Below are 14,695 nucleotides of genomic sequence, written 5' to 3' on the forward strand. Positions count from 1 at the left end.
TCCGGGCAAGGACAGAGAGACTCCAGAGGAGCTTCTATCCCCAAGCCATCCGGACCCTAACACCTCCCCACCACCACACACACACACGCTCTCTCACATCATCCAAGGTTGTTTTATTGTCAGGGTTACAATTAGGTTATGGTTAGGTTTGGGCTAAGGGTTAGGCACAAACATTCATTTTTGATAGTTAAGTTTAGGGTAAGTGGCAAGGGAAAGCATTATGTCAATTAGATGTCCTCATTAGGATACGAAAACAGGATGTGCGTGCGCGTGTGTGTGGTTTTTTTTTATGTGTAGGTGTGTGTGTAGGTGTGTGTGCGTGCATCATGCGTGCGTGCGTGTTTGCTGGGCAAGAAACATTATACAATCATGTTAGAGTGGCACCCAACTACCCAGCACATTATGCCAGGCCCACAATCTGTGCAGGTGGTGGAAGCGTTTCCTTGTATGATGGCTAGCTAGCTAGCACGAACCTAAGAGTAAGTGCATTTTGTTTCAAGTGGTACAAGTTGTAGCTCATCACTGCTTAGCTAGTGTTACTTTTGTTTTCCCATTTAAACAATCAAGATTACTCACCAATAGCATAGAGCTTGATGCCTCTGTCTCGCAGGTTCTTTGACTTAAAGTAAACTTCATCGTGGGACTTTCCGTCAGTGATCAGGACACCGATTTTGCGGGAGTCTTCTCGCATGCCCACACTGGGATTTAAGTTGTTGTTACAGATGTATCTTAGAGCCCAGCCTACAAAATAGCAACAAAGAAGTTTTACAAAGAGTTCAGCCAGAACAGGTACATGTCACAATGCAGCAACAGACTCAAGTGTTGGATCAAGAAAAAAGTTGAACAGTTTATTTACAAAAGTCACACCAAGTGATATATACAAAATGTGCAGGGGAAAAGAGGTCCAGACATCCTAGGGCGGGGAAGGGCAACAACAATCCTCTTCAGTCACACACACGAGAATGTTCTCTTCAGTCACACACGCCACTCGATACACTCGTCATAACCAACATACATACGTCAGAACTCCAATGGAAAACAGGCAGGGACACGTCCAGGGAAATCTATGCACAAAAAGAGAATGAAGTCACAAACCAGGAAAATATATCAGGAACGAGATTAGCATGAGAGAGCCGGGCAACACTGACAAGAATCATGCAACGATCCAGCGATGAGAAACACCGACCTGCAATCTTAAATAGTCGCCAGAGAGCCAAGGTAGTGAGCAGCAGGTCCTTGTTACATACCTTGGTGCGCAGCAGCACAGACTACGTAGCTCGCCAGGCATGACGGCACCTGGGGAGATGGTGGTGGTCCAAGTGTACCTCGAAGGGAGACAATCCGGTGGCTAAGTAGATTAAGCGTACTCTATCCAGGGAAGACAGTCACTCCATACGGACTGGTTGGTTGATGCCACACAACGGAGGGCTGCTTCCTGTTCCTGGCTCATGCGTTCGGTTTGCCCATTGCTCTGCAGGTGGAAACCAGAGGATCAACTAACCCTAGAGCTCTTAGCAAAACAGAACACCTTCCAGACTCTTGAAGTGAACTACGGCCCTTGGTCGGAGACGATATCCTCTGGTATCCCATGAAGGTGGAAAACATGGGTAGTCAGGAGTGGGGCTGTTTCCAGGGCCGTAGGAAGCTTGGGTAGTGTGAGAAAAAGGGCAGCTTTAGAAAAATGATCAACAATGGTGAGGATGACTGTATTATCTGCCGAGGGTGGAAGGCCGATGACAAAGAGGGAGACCCAATCTCCAAGGTGATGGCTCCCACTGTGCAGGATGGAGGTAGGATGGGTGAAGCTTCACAGGACTCTTCAGATGAAGCAAACTGCCAGGAAAGATGAGATGACTGAGATGTTTTGCAGTTTGTAGATCGGTCAGGTTCTTGAGATCCATCCAAACAATGAATGGTGCCCCCACTCCTCCAGGGCGAGCTTGATCACCAGTAGCTCATGGTCTCCCACATCATAGTTTTGCTCTGCAGGTGATAACTGATAAGAAAGAAAAGCACATGGGCGGAGCTTACTGGGAGAGGACAGCCCCAATTCCAGTGTCAGAGGCGCAGGTCTGTTTGAAGCCCAAGCAAACCACTGCTTGAGCTGGCTGAAAGCTGCCTGAGCCAACTGGTCCCACTGAAAGAAGCTCTTGGGAGAGGTTGGGCGGGTTAAAGATATGGCTTTTTTGCTGAAATCACAGATAAATCTATGGTAGAAAGTGAAAGAAAAAACAAGGAACCATTGTAATTGCTTTCGGTTTCGTGTTCTGGCCAATCCAACACATCCTGTACCTTAACAGGGTCTGGTTTCAGGTTCCCCTGCTGGATGATGTAGGCCAAGAAACTGACCGTGTCAATGTGGAATTCCCATTCTTCACCTCTGACAAAAAGTCAGTTCTCCGGGAGACACTGGAGCACCTGCTTTAGATGATTCTTGTGTTCTTCAAGCGATCTGGAAAAGATGAGGATATCATCTTGTGGTGGAGGTGTGGTCCCTGCCTCAGCTGCAAGGGAGGAGTGGTGCAGTGAGCTCAAAGGGGCGGTACCGGGAGGCAGGTGAGCCACAGGTGGTGACGATTGACTGATGATGGTATTTCTTTCCGTTTCTCTATATAGTGAAGGCAGAGTCGAGTGGAGAGAGGAGAGAGCTGGACTGGAACAGACTGTTTTCCTTGAGTGCCCAACTGTCAATAAAAAGCAATAATAGTGAGCACAATCACCGTGTATGTCATGTACGTCTACAAGTGATGCCGAAACCCAGGAGTGGGGTGTCTGACCCACACAATGAACCACCCGCCCAGCCTGTGCAGTTGTTGGCACAGATGCTGGCGGAGATGGCAATGATGTGCCAAGACTGGGCGGTGGCCCAGCGGGAACACCTGATTAAGCTGCAGGAACACTCAGACTGGCAGACCAGGTCCTGGAGTCGCTGGCGCCACCGAAACTATCTCCTCTGTCAGTAACGATGCACTGGATGGGGGACGGTGACGATGCCCAGGTCTTTTTGGAGGCATTCCGTGCAATGACAGAGGCGTGCCAGTGGTCACAGCGGAGTGGGCCCAGCGGCCGATTCCACTACTGTAGGGGGAGGCTCAAACGGCAGCCCTCAGCCTACCGCCAACCTTGTGGAGCAGCTTCTTAACAAAGAAGCTTCTTAAGCCTCCTTTACTGGCGGGCGCGACCTTTTGGCTTAGCGGGGCAAACAGCGATAATGTGGCCCTTACAGCCGCAACACAAGCACTCACCAGACGTAAGGCGGCAGTGCTGTTCAGCTAGAGTTATGTGGTGAGTTGATTGCAGGTGTGTTGGCCAAAGGCCAGAACCTCTGATGAGTTCTGCCTTGGCAGATAAGAGATAAAGCAGAGGAAAACAAAAACAAACAATGGAGTGTTTGATCCTTGAGTGACGCCGAGAAGGCACGGGAACCACGACAGTACAGTCATATGAGAAGATTACAAAGACTTGTTTTTTGTTTGTTTGTTTCTCTCTTGGTGTCAGCTTACTGTAATGGGGGTTTATAGTCCCAGGAGCTGTTTTGTTTTTGGCATGCAAGTTACTCCTGGTAGGATCTCCCTACAAACAGATCCCAAGTAAGGGATCAAATTGAGGGGATTTAGAAAGCCTCTATAAACAGGAACTCCAGAGACCACATTACACTGATTGGGACAGGGTTCCATGGCCCTACTTGGAGGCAATACTGTGGATTGATTGGCAGCCAGTGGCAGAAGCTCTAGCGGTCTAATCCCCAATTGCCAGTGACTACAAGGACATGGAACATCACCACTCTAGTGTTGATAGAGCCTAAGCTTGTGCATGAGGATGAAAGATCCTGTCTAGATATAGTCAGACTCACCTCAACACTCCACTTCTGGAACCAGCTTCCTTGGAGAGGTGGTGGAAAGGAGTTGTATCCCTTGCCATATGGTGTCACTACACTTTTTTTTTCTTAGGGAAAAAGAGATTCAACTCTGCAGCTGCATGTCTTGTACACTCAGGTAAAGACAGGAGGAGAGCTGTGAACTGATCACTTTTGATGGTGAGTCATAAAAATCATCATGCCCAGACATATAGTGTGGGTGCACTGCAAGTGTCTAGCAGAAGCCCCTGTACTGGAGATCTTCAACTTCCACCTATCCCAAGGAGGCTGGATACACTGAGTCAGAGATCACTCCATGAATCCACAGACAGCTGCCAAGTATAGTCCATTGTCATAGGCCTTTTGGAGACTATAGTGAGAGCTTCTTTTGCATTGCCAATAATAAATCATACACCTGCGGGCTGGACTCCATCAGGATTACATTTGTCACAATTCTGTTCACATTTTTATCGAAAGAATTTCTAGGCACAGCCAAGGAGACAAGGGTGTTGGGTTTGGTGGTCTCTCCTTTTGCAGACGTTGTGGTTCTATTGACTTCATCAAACAATGACATCCAGTTGTCACCAAGATGTCTTGCAGTCAAGTTTGAATCAGCTCGACGAGAATTGGCCAGTCAAAGTCTAAGACTCAGGTTCTCAGTCATAAAAACTTGGAGTGCCCAATCAGGCTGTAACTGAGTAGCTGTCCTACATGGAGACGTTCAAGTATCTTGGGGTTATTGTTTGTAAGTCAGTGAAGGATGGTTGGTCTAGCATCTGTCATGTATATCCTATATCGGTAATTGTATTACTATTGCTATACACTATTGTGGTAAGTGTCCTAGTTGGACATCAACTAGCTGGACACGTCTAACTAGGACGAGGCCCCAGGGAACAATCAGGATGGTCTGGCATTGGCATTCGGGTCAGTTTAAATGCAGGAAGGACAGGTCTGTTGTGCTATTTAAAAAAATACCTGTCATGGTGCTTCCTCCTTTATAAGGCAGGTTGGCGATGGCCTCCAGTAGGGATGCTTTGGATGGGTGGGCATTCAGGTGCCATTCGGTCCTTGGGTCATCGCTGTACTGAACCAGACCTACAGAAAATACATCCAACAATGTAGCAAAACACCAAGGATACCCCATCTCTGACTTTCAGCTTCTTCACAAAATACAGGGAGTGCAGAATTATTAGGCAAATGAGTATTTTGTCCACAGCATCCTCTTCATGCATGTTGTCTTACTCCAAGCTGTATAGGCTCGAAAGCCTACTACCAATTAAGCATATTAGGTGATGTGCATCTCTGTAATGAGAAGGGGTGTGGTCTAATGACATCAACACCCTATATCAGGTGTGCATAATTATTAGGCAACGTCCTTTCCTTTGGCAAAATGGGTCAAAAGAAGGACTTGACAGGCTCAGAAAAGTCAAAAATAGTGAGATATCTTGCAGAGGGATGCAGCAGTCTCAAAATTGCAAAGCTTCTGAAGCGTGATCATCGAACAATCAAGCGTTTCATTCAAAATAGTCAACAGGGTCGCAAGAAGCGTGTGGAAAAACCAAGGCGCAAAATAACTGCCCATGAACTGAGAAAAGTCAAGCGTGCAGCTGCCAAGATGCCACTTGCCACCAGTTTGGCCATATTTCAGAGCTGCAACATCACTGGAGTGCCCAAAAGCACAAGGTGTGCAATACTCAGAGACATGGCCAAGGTAAGAAAGGCTGAAAGACGACCACCACTGAACAAGACACACAAGCTGAAACGTCAAGACTGGGCCAAGAAATATCTCAAGACTGTTTTTTCTAAGGTTTTATGGACTGATGAAATGAGAGTGAGTCTTGATGGGCCAGATGGATGGGCCCGTGGCTGGATTGGTAAAGGGCAGAGAGCTCCAGTCCGACTCAGACGCCAGCAAGGTGGAGGTGGAGTACTGGTTTGGGCTGGTATCATCAAAGATGAGCTTGTGGGGCCTTTTCGGGTTGAGGATGGAGTCAAGCTCAACTCCCAGTCCTACTGCCAGTTTCTGGAAGACACCTTCTTCAAGCAGTGGTACAGGAAGAAGTCTGCATCCTTCAAGAAAAACATGATTTTCATGCAGGACAATGCTCCATCACACGCGTCCAAGTACTCCACAGCGTGGCTGGCAAGAAAGGGTATAAAAGAAGAAAAACTAATGACATGGCCACCTTGTTCACCTGATCTGAACCCCATTGAGAACCTGTGGTCCATCATCAAATGTGAGATTTACAAGGAGGGAAAACAGTACACCTCTCTGAACAGTGTCTGGGAGGCTGTGGTTGCTGCTGCACGCAATGTTGATGGTGAACAGATCAAAACACTGACAGAATCCATGGATGGCAGGCTTTTGAGTGTCCTTGCAAAGAAAGGTGGCTATATTGGTCGCTGATTTGTTTTTGTTTTGTTTTTGAATGTCAGAAATGTATATTTGTGAATGTGGAGATGTTATATTGGTTTCACTGGTAAAAATAAATAATTGAAATGGGTATATATTTGTTTTTTGTTAAGTTGCCTAATAATTATGCACAGTAATAGTCACCTGCACACACAGATATCCCCCTAAAATAGCTAAAACTAAAAACAAACTAAAAACTACTTCCAAAAACATTCAGCTTTGATATTAATGAGTTTTTTGGGTTCATTGAGAACATGGTTGTTGTTCAATAATAAAATTATTCCTCAAAAATACAACTTGCCTAATAATTCTGCACTCCCTGTATACAAAGTGATGAGAATTAAAATAATCAAAAATGTGATAAGTAAAGGAAATCTTGGAGCTGAAATTAGATCACTGCTAATAAATTAGTTGGATATAGTGAATATTTGTTTTTAATGTTGTATTGCTGTGCTGTCATTTATTATCTTACTAATAAAAAACAACTCAGTAATTTTAAATACTTGGATGGATGTATTTGCTGGATAATATCCTACAAATCAACCTTTTAAGCTCAAGTGTTGATGTGGAAGATTAAAAGTCCTGATATCAGATTTGTACTCAGTATCAGCAGAGTACCCAAAGTACCAAAGTATCTGTATCAATCGGAACTGGAAAAGTTGCATCGGTGCCCTTTGATCTTCTGTTCTTAAATGAGTCATATAAATAAACTGACATGGCTTATTCTTTAATAAATGATCAGAAGAAATTTAAAAGGAGGAGAAGCTACAACAGCTTTTTTTTAAGAGGGGGCAGAACAAAGGCTCTGTATATGATAAGATGATGCAGTATACAATAGTAGCAGCAGTGAAAGCTTTACCGATCTGGACTCTGTCAGGGCCGATGTCAAACACTCTGACCAGGCGAGCGATGAAGCTGCGGATGGTTTTGAAGTTCATACGCCCAATGCTCCAGGAGCCGTCAAGCAGCAGCACGATGTCGGCCTTTGCTGTGGTCTTACACTGAGTGTCTGCACAGGCACAGTGGTGTGTGTGTGTGTGTGACATCTGGTACACAACAGATACTCACGACAAATGTCTGTTAAGTCTTATTGTGTGAGGGAAAATTGAGAAAGACAGACAGGAACTACATCAGGAGGAGAGAGGAGTACATCACAAAAACTCACTATCAGAAAGCAGATTACATTACATAACACAAATAATTTGTCTCAGAGTAGGATGTGATGCATAATAACGAACCTGATGTCTCACAGTGGTAAAAACAAATGACAAATAGTCCAAATCCATTCTGAATGACTGTTGATCAGTCCTAAACCCCCTCAACTTTCTTTATAGAGCAGCATTTCAGAGTAATTGTTCTGCAACATGTTAAATATGCCTTACAGCATCTCTGCCTGACCACATGGACCTGTAAAAAAACACTGAATTAAATCCTGCTGTGGATCCAAGATCTTGGAGTTGGGAAATCAGTCACTGTATCTGCTTCCAATTACAACAGGAACTTCTGCTAAGGATCAGCATGTCCTTTGAGTCTGATGGGAAGCATTGCATGAGACTTTTTCATAGGAAAAATTTGCATTGTAAATCTTAATAAACATGAAGCCACATTTAACTACACATTCAAGCTGCATTACTGCTCTCGGTAAGCTATATTTAGTGGATTAAATGTCTTTAAAAAATAAAAAGCTCCTCCCAGGAAATTCAAACTAGATTTAAGTTCTGATGGATTATCTGCTCATCAAAACTCTCGCCTATGAGTTAAAGCAAAACACTTCACAGGCATAGTTTGCTTCAGTTATTATTTTAATGTAGACAAAAAGTGCAGTTACACACAGCAGGCAGAGGACAGACAGAGGTGAGAGGAGGTGGAGGAAGTCAGATGTGTTGGATCAAAGAGGAAGAGGAGGGGGAGGAGGAGCGACTTTACCTTGCTCCTGGGCCTGAGAGGAGGACAGCAGCAGTGCCAGGAGGGCCACAACTGTTGCCAGAGAGAGCCTGCTCTTCATCTTCAGCTCTACTGGTCTCAGCAGCGCATGAAGGAAGCTGCAAGAGGAACCAAGGAGGCGGTAAGGCTTCCTCGGGGCTTCACAAAACTGTTAATCCTCCCTGAACGTGATCCTCAGAGCTCATTAATGCACCTTTATTTTCATTTAAATCTACATTATGTTTAAAACAACAAAACAGCTCAGCTTTGAAGAGAAAAATAACTCACATGAATATTACATGAGCAGCAATAAGATCACATGACAACCTTCTGTATGAAAGACTAAAATTCACCAAATTCTACAAAATATTTAAGAAAATCTTTTTTTCTGTCTCTACAATATATTCTTTTTCTGTCATTTCTGTGGCTCAGATTATTTCCTCTCAGAGTAAAGACATGCATTTAATATTTCTGCATGATGAGAAATATTCACTCATGAGGACAAAGTCATCCCACTGTCTTGCGTAATGGAGGATCAAGCCGTGGCACTGTACGCAATTACGCACAGCAACGGTGAGATATAATCCATATAAAAAACGACAACAACAACAAAAAGTAATATTTCAGAATTTAAAAAGCATGCAGATTTTAAACAGGTGATAAATGAAGGCGTGTGAATCAATCCCCCTTAAATTGCACCCAAACAGAAACCTTCAGGCGCTGACCTTCAGAGGAGACGGACACAAATGTCGTTTGCTTAAACAAAAAGTCTTCGCTGTAGACTGCAGTCTTCTTCCAAGTGTGAAGAGTCTCCACACAATCTGCTACTTAACAGGGGGTGGGCTGCTCCCAGCTCTGCCGGCCCCGCCACAGTGAGCTCTTACGACATCCAGCCATGATGCTTCATTTATGGCACCGCTATTGTGTCTGTTTGTGTATCTGTTTGTCCACAGAAATGAGCTTTAAGCCAGTGCCAACCTGTTTCCGTGCAGTCTCCAGAGTTCTAACCGCAGCTTTTTGGACATGGATAGCACGGCCGAATGCTGATTGGTTGACAAGTGGGCAGGAACAGAGAAAGGACTGATGGTGGAGGAAAATTTGTCCAAAAAAAATAACAATACAATGAGATATCCCAGATATCATATTTAACGTACACACGCTTGACCTATATTTATATATTTTTCCACCTGCAATTAGCAAGCTGCGCCTGTCCTGTTAGTAAATTACCCAAAACTCATGTCTTAGTTTGTGATTAGGTGCTAAATTTCACTGCTCTTATTAGATTATTTTCATCATATTGAAATGAACTGACTGGGTTTATGCTTAAAGAATAGCAATAGGGATTGTCCTCACGCACTGTTTTACCCCATCTAGTAAATCTGGCCTTGAGTGGGAAAATGTGAAACATTTTTGTTGGAGTCCTACATTTCACTCATGTGGTGGCTGTAGCTCAGGAGGTAGAGTGGGATTAGAGGTTGGCAGTTTGATCCCTGGCTGCTCCAGTCTGCATGCCAAATTTACCTGGGCGACATACTAACCCCAAGTTGCTCTCTGATGCATCCATTGGAGTATGACTGTGTGTGAATATTAGATAGAAAGCACTTGAAAGCACAGAAGAAGGTGTTTGTATGAATGGGCGAATGAGGCTCTGAGTGCCCCAGGAGAGTAGCACAGCGCTATGTCCATTTACCATTTATTTACCTTTATCCACCAACAGTCAGCCATTCTACACACAAAGAGCGACTAACTGGTTTGTTGATCATGAGAGCCATGTTGTTTTTATTGATCCTCAGGTCAACAGAGAGAGTACAAGAATTGTAATGTGGTCACATTTATAAATGTGTTTTGAAATGCCACAACATGAAACACGTAGTCCAACACAGATGGAGTATTTTTAAGTGGCTGACTGGTTTGGGGGAACTGGGACCATACGGCTGAAGCAGAGGAGTTAAACTTCCTTCTGAATGACGCCTCCACCAGCTCAAATGGCACCTATCCATCTCCTGAAAGGAAGAGTTCAAAGATGAAGATTAAAATGTACTTTTTTGTGCGCGTTAATCTGAACACCAAACATAGTTTCCATGTACTAAATAAAATGATGCATTATTTTTTGTTCTTTAATTTTGTATTAACTTTTCTGTATAACCAACATTACAGACTGTAACATGTCCATACATCCAGCAGCAGAGAAGCAGAAGAGGAAACACTCACGGGTGGTCTCGGTGCCCCTGAGAGGCTCGCTGCTCTGCTTGCCAACCACAGCGTAAACACTGATGACGTACTCAGTCAGAGGGTTTAGATTTTCTAGCACTACCGTGCTCACCGATCCATTGACTTGCAGCTGAAACAATAAAGGATTGGTTCTTATTCTGTGACCAGTGAACGAGTTAATGAAGTATTCTTCGAGTTAATGAAGAATACTTCAAACCAACAGCTGGACTCACCTTTGGGATGTCGAGAGGACTACAGCTCTCACCTTTTAATCATTAGATGATTATAGTTTGCTGAGCCTAAATCTATTGTGCTGCGTTCATGAGCTGGTGACAGTGTGCTTATTTGTGGACAGAGAAGTGCACATGCTATGGACGAGCAGTCTGCCCTCTTAAACATTCAGGTTGTTTTACACATGTTTGGTTGGAGTCTTGCAACATGTTAATGCTCTGATGATGAAATTTACGTCACTTGGATAACGGATTATGTCACTGTTAAACATTGCCTTAGGCTGATTGATCCTTTCTAGCTACTGGACTTGGCTACAGAAGGATGAGCCAGTAGCAGTGTGAGTCTCTTCCACACTTCCTCTTTCTGTACAGCACTTAAGGTGTGAAGCTGGCACACTATTTCTTTTCATCCTCCCTCTACCGTAAGGTCCACAGTTACTCCTAAGTCCATCCCAGCCTCTTTTATTGTTTTTTATTCATTAATATTGATTTGATGACATCATTAGGCCAACAAACAGTGCCACCATCTATTTTTAATTGTCCTTGTCCAGCAATTGTTAATGAATTATTAAGAAACATTCCTGACACAGAGATAAAGTCAGTCAGTACCAAACAGAAACATCACACTTTGTACTTTTTTCACCCCAGACAGGAGGGCTGCCACAAAGAGTTGGAAGTTTGAAGTCATTTGTTTCACTGCTTAATTCTGTATCACCATGACAGGTGTTGAGACATTTAAACATTATTTTTAGTAGAACTCGATTAACGAGTTAAGTTTAACGATTCTCCTGGTGCAGCGTTAGAACAATCTACCAAAATAACTGATTTTGCACACGGGTTAGCGCATGGGTTAATGCTGTATATCCTCTGGGGTACATTTTCATATTTTGATTGTTAAAGATAAATTAAATAACAGCTTTATCATCAATATGAATTAAATTTATTGTGACAGTTGAAATCAGAAACTTTCATTCTCTTGTTTCAAACTAACATGAGGGGGAGAGTTTAATCTCACCTTCTCAATGCGTTCCCCAGCTGCCATCATGTAAGTGACATCGTATTTCTCCACGGTGCCATTGGGTGGAGTCCAGGTGGCACGAAAGGAGCTCTGTGTCACCTCTGAGGTCACCAGATTGGTGGGTGCCTCTAGAGTATGACATAAAAAGGAACGAAAGGACAGCATGTAACTAAAGAGATGGACCGATCCGATATTACGTATCGGTATCGGTCCGATACTGACCTAAATTACTGGATCGGATATCGGCGAGAAATAAAAAATGTAATCCGATCCATTAAATATCAAAAAAGCACCTCACAAAACTTGCTACATGGCGTAACTCGCTACCAAACCAGCATTTCATCTCCGAGGAAGTGATCCCAGAGAGAAGTAAAGCAAGTGTGTAAGTTCATCTCTGAATGTTTGTAAAGCATTCCCACGTTAAGCTTAACAACCGATATATGGAGCAAGTGCCTCTCTCTCTCTCTCTCTCTCTCTCTCCTGCCGCTACTTCATGAAACTGCTTAATGATCAGCTGATCGGCTTTTCTGTCGCGACTCCGTCTCTCTTTGTTTTTGGCCCACTTTGCACCAGAAAGAGGAAACCAGCGGCTGAACAACAGCAGCACGTTTAAGCTTGATAAGCTGTTGTTAGAATTTATTTAATATTACTTTCTACACCAGGATCTTTTTCTACGTAGCTGACGGCTGGTAACTGTGCAGGGGCGGATCTAGCAAAGTTTAGCCAGGGGGGCCGATAGGGCATTAACAGGGAAAAGGGGGCACAAAGACATACTTTTCTTTCTTATTCTCATTTAAAATGTCTAGCTTTTAATAAATAATTATCTGAATCTTACACCCAAAGTTTTAATCTGATGTAAAATGTATAGAAGTCCATTACTGTATATAGTAACTGTTAAGTCTAATATACCCTAGTAAGCTATAGTACTTTTTCCTTTGGGAAAGTACCATCTGTGAATTCTGCAATTCTGTTGAAGAAAGATGTTGAATCTATTTAATTATTCTTGAAAAATAATTTATTTCTGTGCATTTTTTTTCACACTGCATCAAATTAAAGTTGATTACGTCGATTAAGCATCATGAGGTGGAGGGTGGGGGTGGTTCCCTATATTTTTTTTTGCTGGGAGTTTGCAACCCTATTAGTTAGGTTGCTTAATATTTCTGCTAAGTACTCTTTAAAATACCAGAATAGGGAGGATGGTGCAGGTTTAAGTTTATTAGATTGATCAGTGTTGCTGAACTATGAAATATTTTGGGTGCAGTGTATTTTTTACATACAGGTATAACAGAATAGCTTTAGTGTGTTGTTTATTTAAACTTGAGTATGAACTTATACAAAATGCAGCAAGATATTAAAAAACAGTTTTATTGATTAAAAAACACACTATATCGGATTCATATCGGTATCGGCAGATATCCAAATTTATGATATCGGTATCGGTATCGGACATAAAAAAGTGGTATCGTGCCATCTCTAGTATTTTCCTTTTTAAACCCACTACCACTCTGCCGCCATAAACCTGCCCTCGCTATTCTCACTCTTCTGACAGCGAGACTCCTGACCATCTGCTTCACTTAAAAACTGGGTTTTGGTTACACTTCCATGTGACCTTCACCACCAGTGATGACTAAAATGTCTAAAAATGACAGAGCAGTATTTAAATATTGATTTGTATAAAAAGCTTTGAGCAGCTATTTACTTGTGAAAATTGCAGTTTTAAACTTTAAAATCTTACATTTAAATCACACTGCTGTAAACTTTCTGCTTCATTTGTTTTAAATCCTGGATGAATATGTGTTTGCCTAATAATACCAAGCATCGGCCTCTGGGTGTGAGGTGCCAAAAACTGCATTTCCACTAGTGTCCACTTGAGGCAGAGTCAAAAAGTGAGTCAGTTCCTATAGACTTCCATGATAAAATGTCCAACTTTACAGCAGAAATAAAGACAGATTGATATAAATATATATATATAAAAATAAAAAAAAAGATCAATCGACTTGGGATAAGTCGATAACAACTGTTTGGATAAGTCACCCATTTGGATTTTGTTAAGGCTTAAAGTTAAGGATGTGGCCATTATGGCTAACGGGATGGTGCAGACACAGCGGTCGTAGTTACTAGCTGTCTCCACTTGGCTTCACCTATGCTAATTCAAATCACTAAAGTAGACCTCTAGAACAGCTTGTGCTGTTTGGTGCTTCTTGGAGCATTTTAATGAAATTATCTGCCGTGCAGCTAATTACAATAACAGACTGTCCCAGAAGTCTGTACTTCAGTTTTGGTGAGTTTGTTGTTCATAGCAAAACTTAGTTTATTTTTAAGTCCATGGATGCACCTCTATAAACGTAAATAAATAAGATGACCTGCTTATTCACATGTTTTATCTGTTAGTTAGCGCTCATTAGCAGGTATCTCTGCCTATGTTGTGAGCATGTACATTTTATGGTTGCATCTTATTTGCATTAGCTGATAACTTCTCTCTCTTATCCAAATGTGGTCACTTCTAACTCCCATGACAAGCATAGAGGTAAAGTTGAAGGGTCCACAAACCAATGACTGACATCTCTGAGACAGCAATATTAATAAATCACTATTTGATTTAAGAAAATGTAAAATGTCTCAGAAGTCTTGTCCAGATCAGATGCAGACTAGATTCTCTGAGCAGCCTTTTGAAATACTGGCCCATCTTTAAGATTGTTCTGACAATGCTGAAATGGCTCCTTCCCTACCTGAGCCCTTAACACTGTTACACAGGTTGACAGAGAGTTCGTCAATGATGTCCACCAGGAACTGGAAGTCGTAGACGTTGTACATGTGAATGTCATCTGGGTCAGAGGCGATGGACCTCAGCTCATACTCATCAGCGTTTTTTACACCTATGAGAAAAATAAACCATGAGTTTGATGAAGGAAGATGACTAAAGTGGCTGCTGGTTGATCATTTTCAGCCCATTCTAGTAAAGTCAGGTACTTTTCCTGATTGCTGCATGCAGGTAGCAATCATCCAAAAGTTGAAATGTGTTTTCATTTCCTTTTCTTCAACTC

The 14,695-nt window shown here is 42.7% G+C and overlaps 1 protein-coding gene and 1 long non-coding RNA gene across 2 annotated transcripts; both read right to left on the reverse strand.

Annotated features, from left to right (window-relative positions):
- Nucleotides 1-576: 576 nt before the first annotated feature.
- Nucleotides 577-9,688, reverse strand: LOC102302551 (collagen alpha-1(XII) chain; the record flags this gene model as incomplete). The annotated part of the gene is given in 5 exon segments (XM_042217566.1): nucleotides 577-741; nucleotides 4,832-4,951; nucleotides 7,129-7,278; nucleotides 8,196-8,311; nucleotides 8,918-9,688. Coding segments are annotated over 4 exon segments (514 nt in total), but the record flags the coding sequence as incomplete, so codon positions are not given.
- A 255-nt stretch (nucleotides 9,689-9,943) lies between these two features.
- Nucleotides 9,944-14,527, reverse strand: LOC102304075 (the record flags this gene model as incomplete). The annotated part of the gene is given in 4 exon segments (XR_006053820.1): nucleotides 9,944-10,195; nucleotides 10,404-10,533; nucleotides 11,649-11,779; nucleotides 14,381-14,527. It is a non-coding gene; the product is annotated as a collagen alpha-1(XII) chain (long non-coding RNA).
- Between the last annotated feature and the right edge of the window lie 168 nt (nucleotides 14,528-14,695).

This window comes from Haplochromis burtoni, unplaced genomic scaffold (assembly GCF_018398535.1).
Source record: "Haplochromis burtoni strain Fernald_Lab_line unplaced genomic scaffold, NCSU_Asbu1 Contig_2221, whole genome shotgun sequence".
Taxonomy (NCBI): Eukaryota; Metazoa; Chordata; class Actinopteri; order Cichliformes; family Cichlidae; genus Haplochromis; species Haplochromis burtoni.